Source organism: Capra hircus, chromosome 8 (assembly GCF_001704415.2).
Source record: "Capra hircus breed San Clemente chromosome 8, ASM170441v1, whole genome shotgun sequence".
In the NCBI taxonomy this organism is placed as follows: domain Eukaryota; kingdom Metazoa; phylum Chordata; class Mammalia; order Artiodactyla; family Bovidae; genus Capra; species Capra hircus.
Genome location: NC_030815.1, coordinates 71,290,667 through 71,307,674, shown reverse-complemented (window position 1 = coordinate 71,307,674; position 17,008 = coordinate 71,290,667). Strand labels below are relative to the sequence as shown.

General features: G+C 39.1%; 1 protein-coding gene across 1 annotated transcript in view; it reads right to left on the bottom strand.

Moving 5' to 3' along the window:
* Window positions 1–16,028, bottom strand: part of ADAM28 (ADAM metallopeptidase domain 28) — a 77,116-nt gene extending 61,088 nt beyond the window's left edge. The window contains exons 1-4 of the mRNA XM_005684210.3: window positions 15,826–16,028; window positions 7,988–8,091; window positions 2,525–2,601; window positions 981–1,059 (exon numbers count right to left, since the gene is read on the bottom strand). Coding sequence (XP_005684267.3) covers window positions 981–1,059; window positions 2,525–2,601; window positions 7,988–8,091; window positions 15,826–15,877 — 312 coding nt within the window. The 5' untranslated portion in view covers window positions 15,878–16,028. The remainder of the gene's footprint in view (window positions 1–980; window positions 1,060–2,524; window positions 2,602–7,987; window positions 8,092–15,825) is intronic.

The following is a 17,008-nucleotide window of genomic DNA, read 5'->3' as shown; positions in this document are numbered from 1 at the left end:
AAATGCTCAACCTTAATGCTTTTTCACGTGGATGTCCTTCAGTCAAATTCACCTTTCTACTTTGGGACAGGCAGCATGTTGGCCAACGTAAACCTCTGCATTGCTATGGAAGAGAATTCTTGAAGACCTTTCTCAGAAAAGATGGCAAAGATAAAACACCCCTTGTACCTCTTCATCCTGTCTTCTCTGAATAAGAGTCCAAAGTAGAAATTATTTAGGGAATTCTACAATTCTAATGTTGAGGATATAGGGTTGAGTTTGAGAGACTACATGACACTGAGAGGTGGTTGGCACTAAGTGAAAACACCAGATGCACGTAATTCTGTATTTTTCTAATGAAAACAAGAAGCTCCTTCTGCCTACTCTCCTATAAGGAGTGCTTGAAGGCTGGAAAGGTGGTCAAGGAATGGGTTTGTTCTTGTCAAACTGTAAAAATGTTGGAGGATCTGTTAAGAATTACTACTGCTTCTGTTTTGTAAGTTCATTTGAATCATTTTTATTTAGATTCCACAAAGTGATATCATATGATAGTATCTTTGTCTGCCTTGCTTCACTTTGTATGCTAATCTCTAGGTCCATCCATATCCTGCAATTAACATAATTTCATTCTTTTATATTCCATTATATATATGTACCACATCTTATACATACTACTATATATATAATAATCAACTACAGCACAGGGAACTCTACTTAATAATCTGTAACAATCTATATGTGAAAAGAATCTGGAAAACAACAGATACATGTATATGTATGACTGAATCACTTGTTATACACCTGAAAGTTGCTGTACAACTTTACAATGCTCTCAATCAACTCTACTCCAATAAAAAATTTAAAAATAATGAATTATTACAGCTGAAAAAAACAACATTGCTATAACACCATTTCACTTTCACTAATTGGCAAAGACACTGCCTCTGGGTATGTGGGTCACACCCCCCAATTAACAGTGAATCTAGGATACTCTGCTTTACCATGATCTGTGGGCTCGTGGTGACTGCCTTTCCACTGGAATTATAATATGTTTCTGTGTAGCCTGGTGCAAGGAGATTCCTGGGGGAGAAAAAGAAATGTCACGTTTATTCATGCTAACTACGAAGTCCAGTGATTGAACTGAGAGATTTTCCTGGATGTGGTGAGCTTTTCCTCCTAGTCCCCCAAAACAAATCCAACATGAAAGAGGTGCTTAAACTGGAGGGAGTGAGAAAGGCAGGGAAACTCCTGAGTAGTGTGCAAAAATGTCTGTTTCCTCATCAAACTTTGCATGCTTGTCAGAGGAGCCATTAGAGGAAGAAATAGAACCAAAATGGGCAAGATTGATAAAAATGACTGAAAAGAGCAAGGCTCGCCCCACCCCCAGCTTCAGATGACTGCCTTTTCCACCCAGTCCTTGTCAGTTACCAGTAACAGTTAATGACTGCAGCAGTGGAAAGTGTATTGAAAATTGACTTGCACTTGTCAGTTAAGGACCTTTCAGCATTTTCACTGAGCTTCTTAAAATTCTTTCAATGACTCACCAGGAAATAGGAGTCTGAACATTTTTTTTTTTTAAAGAGGCAGGGCAAGGAGAAAAGGGGATAACTAATATGTATTAGATGCTGTCTCTATCCTGGCCGCTGGAATAGATATATTATGTGTAACGTTTAATCATTTCAACAGTCAAACAAGATAAATATTACATTCCTTATATTTCAGATGAGATTAAATAGTGACAAAGAATCTATCCAGGTCTGCCTGAATTCAAAGCCTGTACAATTTCCGTTGCATCAAACTATTTGCATGTCTAGTCAGTTTTGACTTTTTGTAAAAGGTAATAGTCTATTTGAGGGAGAGAAAGCATCTTGTTGTTCCTATATTGAACAGTTTAGGGATTAAAAACCTTGAAGGAGTAGAACGAGGGAAAACTACTTTAGAAACAGTGTAGACATAGGGTGATCAAGATCTGGATGGGATCCGGCAGTGAAGTTTGAAAAGCAACTTTGAATTTAGATGAACTGACTGAAGGAATCAGAGACAATGGAGTGTTTGAGAAAATGGAAGGTTGGTAGATGTGGGTAGAAAGCAAATTGGTGCTGCAATTAGGAGACCCCAATTTCAATTTTACTGCTGACTTGAATTTTGGCTCTGGAATTTAACACATATATGTCTTTTTTCTAATAAAAATAGTTGCAAAATGTTTTGATGGCTAATCTTTCAGTGTTAAAATAATAAAATGCAATAATGCATGGGAAGATTTAAAACTCTATGCTACTTCATAGAAATTGCTAAAATATATGTCTGCTTGCATTGTGTTTTATGACTCCAACTCTCAGAACGCTAGTCAACTGTGGTTTTACTCAATGTGTCTCTACTACTTCAGTAGGAACAAATATTCATGGAACCCATTGGGTCACTTGAGAGTAAAAGCTGAATATCCAAGATTTCCAGGAGCCCCTAAGTAGTAACAGACTCAATTAGCATACTTTCCATATGCTAACTGGTTGTTGGTGAGGATAACATCAGAAGTAAAGGCACTTACTTGTTTTTTTTCAAGTAAAGCACTGCGATTTTTCCATTAACTGTCATTTCATACTTCAATTCAGTTTCAAAATTTTCCTGTAAAAATACACAAACATTTATTGGTAATTAAAAACACACATACACATATTCATTTGGATATGTTCATCATTAGAAACAATGCCTGCTTTTTTTCCCCAGTAATTGCTGTAATCCCAAATGTCTACTTCTGTCACTTTTAACAAATCAAACAACTGCCAATTGACTAGACAAATTATCTGAGATCTTTACGCCAACCCATCTATCCATCCATCCAGTTGCTCATTCTACAAAGACTGAGTGCTGGTTACATGCCAGATACTGTTTAATTCTGGGAATGGGCTTCTAAGCAGGAAAAATTGGTACCTACTATCAGAAAACGTATAGCCTTGTGAAAAAGACACAATAAAAGTGAGTTGCTTGTGATAAGGGGCATAAATATGGAAGCAGGGTAGGATGTCTGATATCTTAAGGGCAGGAAATGCTTTCCTGAGGAAATAATGAAAGCTAAGATATGAATTGATCAGGTGATGCAGCATGGGGAAGTGGTTTGAGAAGAAAAACGAGTATGCACACAGACCCAAAGATCTGCAAGCCTCTCACTAACATCTTTTCTTGATAGTGCTGTGTCTTTGTGGCTGTGCACACTTTCTCTAGTTGCGGTGAGTGGGGGCTACTCTTCACTGTGGTGCACAAGATTCTCACTGGGGTGATTTCTCTTGTTGAGGAGCCTGGGCTCCGTGGTACCCAGGATTCAGTAGTTGCAGCCCAAGGGCTCTGGAGAATGGAATGAGCAGTTGTGGTGCATGCGGCATGTGGAACCATCCCAACCAGGGATAGAACCCTTATCTCCTGCACTGGTAGGCAGATTCTCATTACTGTCCCACCAAGTCCTCACTAATGTGGTCTATAGGTCTTCTCAAGGCCAAGTGGAGGGCAGAATATGGGAAAAAACAACACAAATTTGTACCTGAAGGCAGGAAAGAGGTCATCGGGAAGAAAATACAGTCTCAAGTGTTCAGAAAGAGAAGACAATGTCCCTCCTAGTACACTGTGTAGAAAAGAACTATTTTAAGTTTAGATTTATATATACAGGAGGAGACAGGTCTCTATCGAAGGATTTTTAAAAGATGTTATCAAGTACTAAATTCTTACTTTGTTCTATAAACCACGACGATAAGCCATGGTGGCACATAGTATCTACCAATTCTCTGGGAAGTGCTAGGACATTGTTATTATTAAAGAGATCCAACATGGCAGACCAAATGTGATGGAGCACCACTTATGAGCTGAGTGCTGTTTCCACTGCTGTGTTGCACTTAAGGTCAAGCTTTCCAGTCTCCTCCCTCTCCTGAGAAAGGGAATTGCACCTGAGCTCATCCAAGGACAACAGAAAGTTAGAGCCATCTAGACCTCCCTGGTGGCGAAGTGGATAAGAATCCACCTGCCAATGCAGGGGACTCAGGTTCAATCCCTGCTCTGAGAAGATTCCGTATGCCGCAGCTGCAACTAGGCCCGTGAGTCACAGCAGTTGAGCCCATGATTTCAACAACTACTGAAGCTCACAAGCCTTATAGCCCATGCTCTACAACAAGGGAAACTACTGCAATGAAAAGCCTGTGCACTGCAACAAAGACCATGCACAGCCAAAATAATAAGAATAAATAAAATGAATAAAACTTTTTTTAAAAAAAGAAAGTCATCCATTCAAAATACTGTACAGGGATTTGCCATCTCCAAGGTCAGTTATTTCAGCCCAAATTTCCTTTAAGTGATCAGCTTTTGAAGGCTCATCTGGTGTTAAAAATCCAGGACTATAAATATCCTACACTGTGGTCTAAATGAGGGGAAGCTGTTGTAATTCAGTTCATTTTCATGAATAACAGGAGCTGCAAAAAGCCTGAAGGTTGAAAACAAATGTCATGGGGAATTATTGTCACCACTTTTTGTTCAGGTTTAAGAAAGGCCAGATAGAATGAAAATATAAGAGAATACTAGATTTGACCTTCCATACAGAAGAGCCTTCCGAATATCTATTTTCTGTCTTGAAAGTTTTGTGGTAGATAGTGAGCTAAAATATTGGGTTGACCAAAATGTTTGTTTGGGTTTTTCTGATACAAACCCAAAAGAACTTTTTGGCCAACCCAATATTAGTTGGAGGTTATTTCAGAAAAGATAATTGTGGAATGGAAGTTTTAGCTGACATTAGCATAAAGGGTGTGGATGAAAGGAAACAGCAAAGAAGAAAAGCAGAGACTGTGAGAAAGAGGGCTTCCCTGGTGGCTCAGTGGTAAAGAATCACCTGCCAGTGCAGAAGACACAGTAGACATGGGTTTGATCCCTGGGTCAGGAAGATCCCCTAGAGAAGGAAATGGCACCCACTCCATTTTATTGCCTGGAAAATCCCATGGACAGAGGAGCCTGATGGGCTACCAACCACGGGGTGGCAAAGAGTCAGACATGACTGAGTGAGCACTAGAGAGGGACTGGGTAACGATACAACTGCACTTCTCAAGTAGAAGTTCATGGTGAAGGACAATGCCTGCTAGTAAGAAGCGTGTCTTATTTCTCGTCTACCTAGGTTTTGAATTAGGGGTTGGGAGAGGAAATTGGCACCTTGATTTGGAGAGATTCTACTAGAAGGAAATGACTTGGAGCCCACTGAGTAAGATTAGCTGGGCACAGGGATATATAAATAAAATTTCCCTCTTAAACACCATGGGTAAGGACTACCAGGTGGATTGGGAAGGTCATAGTTCTGGATGTTTCTGGGATGGAAGCAGAACCAGATAATGGCAAGCGATCACATGAAGAAAACCCTAGAAGTCCAGGGAGTTTCTTAATTCTAGTGGCACAGCTGTGATCACAACATATGGTAATCTAAGCTCTAGAAAGTTGGACCAAGGTAAAGTCTGAAATTGTTTGCACTATAGGGGAGGCACTGCGGTGCTGGGCTTTACGGGCGGTTCAGTTTGCAAAGAATCCACCTGCAATACAGGAGACCTAGGTTCAATCCCAATAGAGAAGATCCCCTTGGGGAAGGCATAGCAACCCACTTCAGCACCCTTGCCTGGAGAATCCCCATGGACAGAGGAGCCTGGCAGACTACAGGCTGTGGGGTCACAAAGAGTCGGACACGACTGAGTGACTAAGCACAGCACACATTGTGGTGCCGGATATTCTACTTTGTGTCATAGGCTGACAGCAAGATGGTTTTGGCCTCTAAGGAAATGTGTGATCTGAAGGCAGAATCCTAGGAAGAATAATGATCAACTGTAAGTTTCAACACCAGGGACCTTGACTAAGTATTTGCTGAATATGCATCTATGCAGATATATAGGAAATGTATTCCACTTATTCATTCATCTATTTGTTTACTTATTTATTTGCTCACTTATCCCACAAAAGCTTATTCAAGCCTCTTTATGCCATATATGTAACATCCAGTCAAGAATACAATCATGAATAAAATCTTCAAAATTCTACCTTGGCTATTAGTGCCTCCTCCAGAAAAGTTTTCAAAGGATTACTTCACTCCAGCTCAAATCTTAAGTGACTTGGACAAATGGGATGAAGTCAGAGAGATGGGGCCATGTTCTTGGCATACGTGACAGGTAATGCTTATGCCTTAGTGGTCTGGTCCAGAAGGGGGCACAGTTGTATAACAATAAGTACAAGAGTCCTCTATCTTGCTTTAAGTGAGCTCAGTTGATCTGACTCTTTGCAAAGCCACAGACTGTTTCCCATGAGGCCCCTCTGTCTGTGAGACTTTCCTGGCAAGAATACTATAATTGAGTTGCCATCTCCTCCTCCAGGGGATTTTTTTCGACACAAGGATCAAGCCCACATCTCCTGTGTCTCCTGCACTGCAGGCAGATTGCCTTGAGAAGTGATCAATTCAGATTGAGATCTGTGTAGATCCCCTAGGTCAGGCATTAGAAATTCTCAATGTTTCAAGAAATTGCTAATTAATTATTTGCACAAGGAAGACCAGAAGTCTCAATACAGAAATCACCAAGATCATTTCCAAGAACCTGGTTTCCACCTCAAAGTACTCAGTAAGAAAGGTAGCTGGCATTTTTAAGATACTGCCAGAGAGCTTTCGAAGAAAGTAATATTGACACAGAAGCCAATACACATGGTTCCTAATGGTTCCTATATAAATTTAGCAGAAACATTTTGTTGAGAGACCATTATTTTGGGAAAGAGAGTCTTCTCTGACTTTGGTTGTTGCGTCAGAAAGAATAACCTGTGAGGAACTTTGTCCAGTTGGGGAATATGAACTTCCAGTGAGTTTCATCTTACAGTAGGTAGATGTAAAAGTTATTTCCATCTCATATATTTGTATTTTCCTGGCTCTCAGCAAAAGAATTGCAGATGTAAGTAATTAGAAAATTGCTGTGGAGTGAATCATCATGTTTCAACTTCCGTCTTTTGACTGAGAATGTGTGTTTCGTCAAGTGGTAAGAATTCTACAAACTTTAATAACCACTTCTTTTGAAAAATGCAGGGTAAATTTTGTGTTTAATTATAGTAATTAATCCTAGTTTGCTACACATCTATGCATGCATTCACCCATAATATTTTATTCTTTGACTTCAATTTTCGTGTTCACAGTTTTGTTTGTATGTGGAGCCTGGCAGGGGTCCATGAGGTTGCAAGAGTTGGACACAACTTACTGATTAAACCACCATCACCATGTATCTAAAGATGATGATAGATAGAGATAAAAAATACTGTATAAAATTCTTTAAAAGTAACAGAATGAATTATGAATTGCCATAAGTAATTAAAGTTTGCTCTCTGTGTGACCTTGGATAGTTTATTTCAACTGTCAGAATTTTAGCATCAAAATAAAGCTAATAATAGAATGTTGGGTTATCCTGAAGATTAATAAAGATAATATTGGTCAAAAACATACACAAATGTGCATATGTCTATCTACAAAAATGTATATACTTATATATGAAATAGATTTATTTATATTTATATGAAAGTGAAAGTGAAGTCACTCAGTCATGTCCGACTCTTTGCAACCCCATGGACTGTAGTCTACCAGGTTTCTGCATCCATGGGATTTTCCAGGCAAGAGTACTGGAGTGTGTTGCCATTTCCTTCTCCAGGGGATCTTCCCGACCCAGGGATTGAACCCGGGTCTCCCGCATTGCAGGTAGATGTTTTACCCTCTGAGCAACCAAGGAAGTGTGTATATCCATATCTGACTGTTTGCAACCCCATGGACTAAAGCCCACAAGGCTCTTCTGTCCATGGAATTTCCCAGGCAAAAACACTAGAGTGGGGTGCCATTTCCTCTTCCGGGGATCTTCCCAAACCAGGGCTAGAACCAGAGTCTCTGCATTGGCAGGTGGATTCTTTACCTCTGAAACACCAGGGAAGCCCATATATTTGTGTGTGTATATATTCTTTATTAAATCAAAAGTTGTACCTGTTGACCTGGATCCTTGACCTCTCTTTTATGTCGTGGATGAAGTCTTTTAGGATAAACCACTTCATAGTTTTTCACTCCTGGAAGCTCTTTTATAGAATTTACTGAGAAAAAAAAAAAGTTGGAGAAGATTCAGCTAGGCAGAACTAACATAGGCTACTAGATAATGGCCTTCCTGATGGCATTGCTAATGAATGATGCCATATGCAAGGGCTTTAACTGAGTTATATGAGAGAGTTATACAAGTACCAACCTCAGAAACAACCAGCAAAAGCAGAAACCCTCTCTTTCTCTCATATCTTTAACCTATATCTTCAGACATTTTTTCCACTGAAAGTTTACCAGAGTTTCTCAGCTTAGTGAATATATTTCTTTGGAATTTCCCCACTTCTTTTTGCCTCTAGGATCCCCTAGAGGAATGGAGCAAACAGTATAGACAAAAACCAGGACAGGAGAGAATGAATCAAACTAATCCTCCAGAAAGCTAATCAGTGTCAGAATAATCTAACTGAAGCACTCTGAAACTACACAGTGTTATAAAAATTAAATAATGAATGGATGCCATTTCAGATTCAAGTATATTTCTGTTGGGTTTTTCAACAGCAATATTTTTTACTAGTGAAAGAAACTGAATCAGTAAGAAAAGTCTCCAGTACCAGCTCCACAGATTGGGCTGGCTTTTGCAGTACAGACAAACCTTCGTGTTTTTGCATACAAATACCAAAAGAGAAAAAGAAAACTGGAGAAGCAGACAATTAGAACACTAGCACTGGTCAGGAAGGAAAATTTTTGAGCCTGCAGTTATGTTGAAAGAGAATTGGAAAGCTTCAATTTTCTATCTGCATCTTGAGATCTCATATCAATGTTGCTTCTAAAAGCTTTCTTTTTTTTTTTTTTTTTTAGAGAGAAATTCAGATTTCCCAAAGCCAACACAAAATTTTCTATTTTCTATTTTATTTGCCCACATGGCTCAGCACAGAATGTAGGTACAGGGAAATCAAGGCGCACAACTTGGTTTGAAACTTCTGGCCAACCCAAAAGTTAGGTTCTAACTGTGACTGCAAAGGCTTTAAATGATTAGAGGGTATTCTTAGCTTACTAAAACAGGTAAATTTAAGGCCTTCCCCGGTGATCCAGTGGTTAAGAATCAGCCTGCCAATGCAGGAAACAAGGGTTTCATCCCTGGCCTGGGAACTAAGATCACACGTGCTGAGAGCCTGTGTACTAGGAAAAAAACCCAAGGCAGCCAGAAATTTAAAAATTATAATAATAAAAATAAATAAATAAATAAATAAAATAGGCAAACCTCAATTCTATGATAATACAAATTTATGTGACTGTGGCTGATCTTATAGCAAAGAAAACAGTATTAATCAACTTGCATGAGTGCACATCTATTCCAATGATGCTCCAGAGAAGAAAAGTGCTTATTTTTTCAAAGTTTCTTCAGAAACTAAAGTAGAAACTTTCCAAAATTGCCTAGTGATGTTGATTTTGTTTTATCATTTTAGGGTGGCTTTCATTCATCTGACCATTCTTAGAGCCATTTGCATTTAATTCTGAAGGATAGGAAAAGCGATTAAATTGGCAAAGAGCTCACTGGGTTCAAAACGGAGTGCTTAAGTAATGAAATGGCTTTTCTTTCACCAACTCAAGATTTACCCTTAAAAACATTCCCAAAACACTTAAAGCCATGACATCAACACTTACCTTAACTTTGGGTTTAGTTTGGGTTTTTAAATTGTTCAGAAAAAGTGGTCAAATTAAATGATCTCTAAGGACAATTCAAGCAGTCTGGGCATCTTTTATTTTTATTTAGTTAATTTTTGGTAAAGGAAAATAATAGCATTAGTTTTAAAAGTTCATAACTGAAGTTCAAAATCTTAAAGGAATATTAAATCAGTCATTTTCTTTCCATCTGGTGAAAATTGTCATTGTTGTTATTGTTCAGTCCCTCAGTCGCTAAGTTGTATCCAACTTTTTGTGACCCCATGGACTGCACAACACCAGGCTTCCTTGTTCTTCATCATCTCCCAGAGCTTGCTCAAGTTCATGTCCACTGAGTCAGTGATGCCACCCAACCATCTTGTCCCCTTCTCCTCCTGCCTTCAGTCTTTCCCAGCATCAGGGTCATTTCTAATGGGTTGGCTCTTCACATCAGGTGGCCAAAGCATTGGTCACTTCAGCATCAGTCCTTCCAATGAATATTCAGGACTTATTTCCTTTAGGATTGATCTCCTTGCAGGTTTGATTTCCTTGCAGTCCAAGGGAGTCTCGAGAGTCTTCTCCAATACCACAGTTCAAAAGCATCAATTCTCTGGCACTCATCCTTCTTTATGGTCCAGTTCTCACATCCATACATGACTACTGGAAAAACCATAGCTTTTACTATATGGATCTTTGTCAGCAAAGTAATGTCTCTGCTTTTTAATGTGCTTGTTCCTTGGAAGAAAATCTATGGCAAATCTAGACAGCTTATTAAAAATCAGAGACATTACTCTACCCAGAAGTTAACTGATGGTAGCAACACAATTCCCTACAGCTTCCCATCACTCTGTGTATAAATACACCAAAGGCACCCACGTGCTGTCTGGTGATTGTGTCCAATCAACACAATTAGTTCCATTAAAATGGAGCTCATGAAGCCATACATTCCAGCAATGCTGCAACCAGAGTAACTCTTCTAAAAATGCTGCATGAAAAATGGCTTTCATTCATAATACACATTATTCTGATGGGGAATAGAAGTCCAAGCTGCCCTCAGGTCATAAAAAAATAACTATTCAACTAATTCTTTTTATAAAAGCAGAGGGTGATAACACTCACATGCTCCCCACCAGAGGGGGTGAGTGGAAACAGGAAAATCCATCCAACACAAGTTTTCTCTGATGTCCACATTGATCTCCATGCACCCAGTTCGTAATCCAAATTCTAACATTTCATGAAATCAGAAATCATCAACTGACTCTTAAATGTGAAGTCTAAATATGTAAATCTGTGGATAAATGTCTTTCCAACTCTTTGTTTGATGGGCAAACACTTCCAATGGACAACCAAATTAAATCAATGAATAAACTAAACTAGCTAGAGTTTTTCAAAAGCTTCCAGCAACCTCTCGTATTTTTTTCAGTTTGAAGTGAACAGATTTCCAGCTCTTAATGCTCTTACAACACAGGACATCTCTATGGAAAACAGATAGAATTTCCCTTAATGGCCCTTCTTTTTCTGAAACCAAGAAGGTCCCTGAAAGATTGAGACTTGAGATATAACGAATCATGCAGCAGGAAAAGAGAGGCAATGGACCCAAGTGTTAATTGGCTCATTCATCCTTGAGTGTGATGGAGATAGTGCAGCCTCCTCCCAGCTGAAGAACATCAGGCTAATTACTCTGAAGCCTGTGGAATGATCGCAACTAACTGCCATCCAGGAATTCCACAAATTTGAGACAAAACACAATATGTTTCCATGAATTCAACACTTGCTTTTCTCTCTCCCACAAAACTCACAAACTAGATTAGTTCTAGCAGAACTGGATCAAAAAAGAAAATTGTTATTTGGGGTTGGGTTAGATCATTATTTTCACTGTTTAATAGTTTTAGAAAAGTTAACTTTTATTTTGAGACTATTAATCCCTTTTTATTTGGAAATAAATTCAAATGTATATGAGAGTTGCAAGAATAGGAATAGTACAAACAACATCCTTTGCCCAGATTTATCTGATTCACAGATTCACCCTTTTCAAAACATGCTGATGAATGAGAAATAAAGTATTCTTGTAAGCCACCAATATTTTGAGGTTGTTCTTACTAAAATTTTGCATATTCTCAGTCTCTCACATATATACATATGTCATATACATGTGTGTATATGTATATATACATATACACACATTTTTTTCTAACCATTTGAGGATGAGTAGTTACATTCAGAGAAGGCGATGGCACCCCACTCCAGGGTTCTTGCCTGGAGTATCCCAGGGACAGGGGAGCCTGGTGGGCTGCCATCTAAGGGGTCGCACAGAGTCGGACATGACTGAAGTGACTTAGCAGCGCGCAGCAGCAGCAGCTACATTAGATACACCATGATTATTTACTCCTAAAAACTTCAATATTTCCTAAGTATAAGAATATTCGCTTATACCACTATAGCCAAACAATCAGATTTTAAAAATTTAACACTGACCCAACATTTTATCATCTATATTTCAATTTTGTCAATTGACTCAGTAATATCCTCTTTTGGTATTTTATTTATTCCATTGCAGGGTCCAATCTAGAATGAGGTATTTTATTTAGTTTTCATGCCTCTCTACCTTTTTTAAATCTAGAATTTTCCTTCCCTTCCTTCTTCCTTCCTGTTTCTGTCTCTCTTTCACTCCCTCTCTCTGTCTTTACTTGTGTGCGTGCTAAGTCACTTCAGTCATGTCTGACTCTTTCCCACACTATAGACTGTAGCCCACCAGGCTCCTCTATCCATGGGATTCTCCAACAAGAATATTGAAGTGGACTGCCACAGCCTCCTCCAGGGGATCTTCCCAACCCAGGGATCGAAGCCCTGTCTTGTCTCCTACGCTGGCAGCTTGGTTCGTTACCACTGGCACCACCTGGGAAGCTCTTTTCCGTCTCTAGAAAAGTTAAATCTTGCTTACAAGATTAATAAAACAGACATTAATCTGGAAGGCTACTTTATTTTTTAATATGCATGGGGCATTTTAGAGGTTAGCCCTTTTGTATGTAATACTGATATTTTCTTTTTTTTTTCAAAGATACTGTTTAAAGAAGTATCTTTCCAAACTAAACACATGATATTAAGCCCTGAATCAAGGTTTATGCAATGACATTGACTTAAGTTCTGGAATTCTCTGTACCCCATCAAACTATCAGATGATTTTAAACTTTATGTAATAAAAAAAGTACAGACACTAAGAGAAAAAGCACATCCTAATTAAGTTTATCATTTTGATTATTAAGATTAAATTACAGATGTTCTTTTTGGTCTTCTAGTTACCTGATGAAGGCAATAAGAAATTGCTAATTTGAAGTAAAATGATTTCAAAAGGTACTGTATTCCCTGGGTATTCTGCTGAAACAAAGACCTTTCCCCTTGGTCTCAGTTCTTCACCCCCAAGCACCTGCCACATTCTTTAAATTTTTTCCCCCTTTCCACAAGGAAATCTCAAGTTATTTTTCTTGAGAGATTGTAAAGCTCAATACAAACAGTTGGCCTGATTTTACTTCATTTTTAAATTTCACATATTTAAGAACTGGGCAAAAGTATGCTGGGAGTGGCTCTTGTTTATTCTCTGGGTGATTAGGGCAGAGAAACAAACAAACAAACAAAAAGGAGATGGGAAAATGAAAATTGCTTTACTTCTTACATTTGGCTGGAAAAGAAATTAATACGGGAATGATATCAGGGTATTTCAGTGACCATAGAAACACTCTTGAAAATACACATTGGAAGGTAAGAAGAAAGGGAGCTTTCTGTTCCAGATGGAAGATGGGGGCAGAGGAGCTTTCTGTAAGGACTCTCCTCCCCATCCTCACAAAAGCCACTTCAGCACCTTGGTCTCCCACCACCAAGCATTCAGCGATATCATACTTTTAGACACAAATTCTAAAAATATTGTCTCTTGGGGCAATTGTTGTGAATGCAAAGATAGGGGAACAGAACCATTTGGTATGCCCAGTTTCATCAAAAAGGCTATAATGTGGGTGGCACCCAGTGTCAGCTATGCTCTTCTGTTAATGGATCCAGCTTGATCTTTATGCTGTTGGATAAGGCTAGTACATAAACAATTCTTATGTTTCAACCAAGCAAAGGGCCCCAGATGGTTTTTAGTGCTTGTATTTTCAGAAAATGTGGGAAAAGAAGGTGTCTAGTAAGTTTGATTTTTAAAAAATAGGAATTTTAAGTCCATAATTTAAATATCTAGCACATTTTTAAAATTAACTTTTCTTGGAGCATAGTTACTTTATAATGTGTTAGCTTCTGCTTCACAGCAAGGTGAATCAGCTATATGTATACATATATGCCTTCTTTTTAAAATTTCTTTCCTTTTTTTTTTTTTTTGTCCAGCACTGTTTTATACTGAAAGATACAATGTAAAACCTTCCCAGATCTAGAAAAGAAATCAGAAACCAGGGTAAAAAGAAAATAATTTTTACTGACAAGTACCGAGTGGGTGCAAGGGGTAGGAGAGATTTTCCCTTCCTAACTTCATCCTTCTTGTTGATAAGTTAGTTTCATTTCTAGGTCACAACAAACATTCTAAAACCCAAGAAAACATTTACCAGGGAAGGAGTCTCAGGCACTGACGCTAATGTGCTGACTTCAATAAGCTCTAGAGCCAGAAATAATTAAAGGAAATGTGTTATCCAATCTAACATACCAGGGCTGCCCAGGTGGCTCTAGTGGTAAAGAATCTGCCTGCCAGCACCAGAGATGTAAGGGAACTGGTCTCAACCCCTGGGTCGGGAAGATCCCCTAGAAGAGGGCACAGCAACTCATTCCAGTTATTCTTGCCTGGAGAATCTCATGGACTGAAGCAACTTAACATGCATGCACATATATTTATAAATATATTTATTTGGCTGTGCTAGGTCCTACTTGCAGCACTCAGAATTTGCAGCAACCCAAATTCTTACTTTTAGCATGTGGGATCCAGTTCCCTGACCAGGGTCCCCTATATTGAGAGCGCAGAGTCTTAGCCACTGTACCACCAGGGAAATCCCTATTTTTTAATTCTTAAACTAAAAATTGTTGCTTGCCATCTGGCACTACAAGAATGAAGTCACTAGCCATTCTAGTAACTGATCTTCAATACACAGCCTGAAACAAGAGTTCAGGGCAAAGATGAGAAATGAGACAGTTGGCTCTGGGAGAAACTAGCAGAACAGACCTTCAGACAGTTAGATACTTTTAGACGATATTATAAGCCTAATTTCTTGCATTTTCCCATATCTAGAAGAGCACTAAAATCATTGTTGATTGAAAAAAAGGCACAATATGAAATTTGTGAATGAAGCCTTATTTGTGCCTTTTTTTTCAATCAACAAATGTTTGATCTAACCAGAAAAATGAAAGTGAATAATCAACTTAAGTTTAATGGCAGCATTGTTTTGATCAAGTAATATCACAGTGCTTTATAAATATGAAATGTTTATTTCTAATGCATCATATTGATTTCTAATTCAATGTATTTATTATCACCAAAAATGAGAGGACTAAATATAAAAAGGGGTAAGAAGGCAAGAGGAGAAGGGGCGACAGAGAATGAGATGATTGGATGCCAGCACTGACTCAATGGACATGAGTTGGAGCAAATGCTGGGAGATGGTGAAGGACAGGAAAGCCTGACCTCCTGCAGTCCATGTGGTCACAAAAAGTCAGGGACATGACTGAGCAACTGAGCAACAAATACAAAAATGTGATCGAAACGAAAAGAGTCAAACTGGCCCCAACAATAATAACGGATACTTTCTGAAGCCTCCTGCACTGTAATAACCAGTCAAATCTGCCTCATCTTAACTACTCTAAAAATGACAAGGTTGATTTTGAGACCTTCCATCCTTTGACTCAAAGATCATATTCATTGGTTAAATGATGGTGAATGAAATCTGCCCTCTGACTTCCCTATTCTCAGATTAGATGTGTAAATAGTGATTAAGAAGTCCCCTTGCTTCTCTTTTATACTATTTATATCAGTCAGAGCCCCCCAAAACAACAGATTAAGCCTGCCAAACTGGTTAGTAAAGCTGGTGAAAAAAAAAACTGGTGGGAGAAGATGAAAAGCAAGCAGGTATTTAACAGAATCTGTAAAGAAGTTAAACACCTACCTGGAAGTGGAGCAAAGAGTAAGGTGGCCGTCAGAAGAAGCCGTTGCCACATGCTGGGTGCTCCCAGGGGCCTGGTATCCACTCTTCTCACTCAAGCAGACTGCCCTCCTGGTCTGCCCCTTCCTCCTTTCAAGTGAGACAGACCGAAACCCCAGGGTTCATTCTTGTCTCTGCTTCAGGAAGTGTTTACTAAAGGTGTTGCACAACCTTGGAGCCGTGGTCCTGTGACAATGGCACAGCAGGCGGAAGTTCTGGCTGCTGCCTGGCTCCAAGATCCCTTTATCCTATGCTATTGTTTCTCTGTCCTTCCCCATGTTCCCCACTTAAAAGTAGTCCCTGTCCAGTAAAATTCTATATTTCCAGAAGCCACCAGGAGAACGGCTTCAATGAGGTTGACAAATATGTTTATTTATTATCTGTATAAGAAATATACTTGTACCTACACTCTGCTGCTGCTGCTGCCGCTGCTAAGTCGCTTCAGTCGTGTCCGACTCTGTGCGACCCCATAGACGGCAGCCCATCAGGCTCCCCCGTCCCTGGGATTCTCTAGGCAAGAATACTGGAGTGGGTTGCCATTTCCTTCTCCAATGCATGAAAGTGAAAAGCGAAAGTGAAGTCGCTCAGTCGTGTCCGACTCTTAGCGACTCCATGGATTGCAGCCCACCAGGCTCCTCCATCCATGGGATTTTCCAGGCAAGAGTACTGGAGTGGGGTGCCATTGCCTTCTCCAAATAGATAACCAGCAAGGACCTACTGTACAGCACAGAGAACTCTCCTCAATATTTTGAAATAAACTATAAGGGGAAAGAATATGAAAAAGAAGTAGGTCATGATATAGTAGAGTTTCCTTCCCATTTAGGGCATCATGGAATACCTACAGTGTGAATTTATGTAAAATTATCTTTCCCATTATCTTGTATCCTTAGCCTCTTCTTGCACAATAGTGATCTCGGGGAACTTCAACTATTATGAAATAAGAATGTATGACTCTATAAGCTCAAGGCTTTTGAGCTCCCCAAGGGTATTCATATCATCAATAACAACCAGGAAAGAGGGGTTAGGGGAAGCCTTTAAGACTCAAAGAATGTAATTTCCAGAAAAATATTAGGAGTTATCACAGGTAGTAGTGAGTCCAAATTGGCATGTCCAGCTCTCACACTGTATGGCTAATTAAACAGCTGAC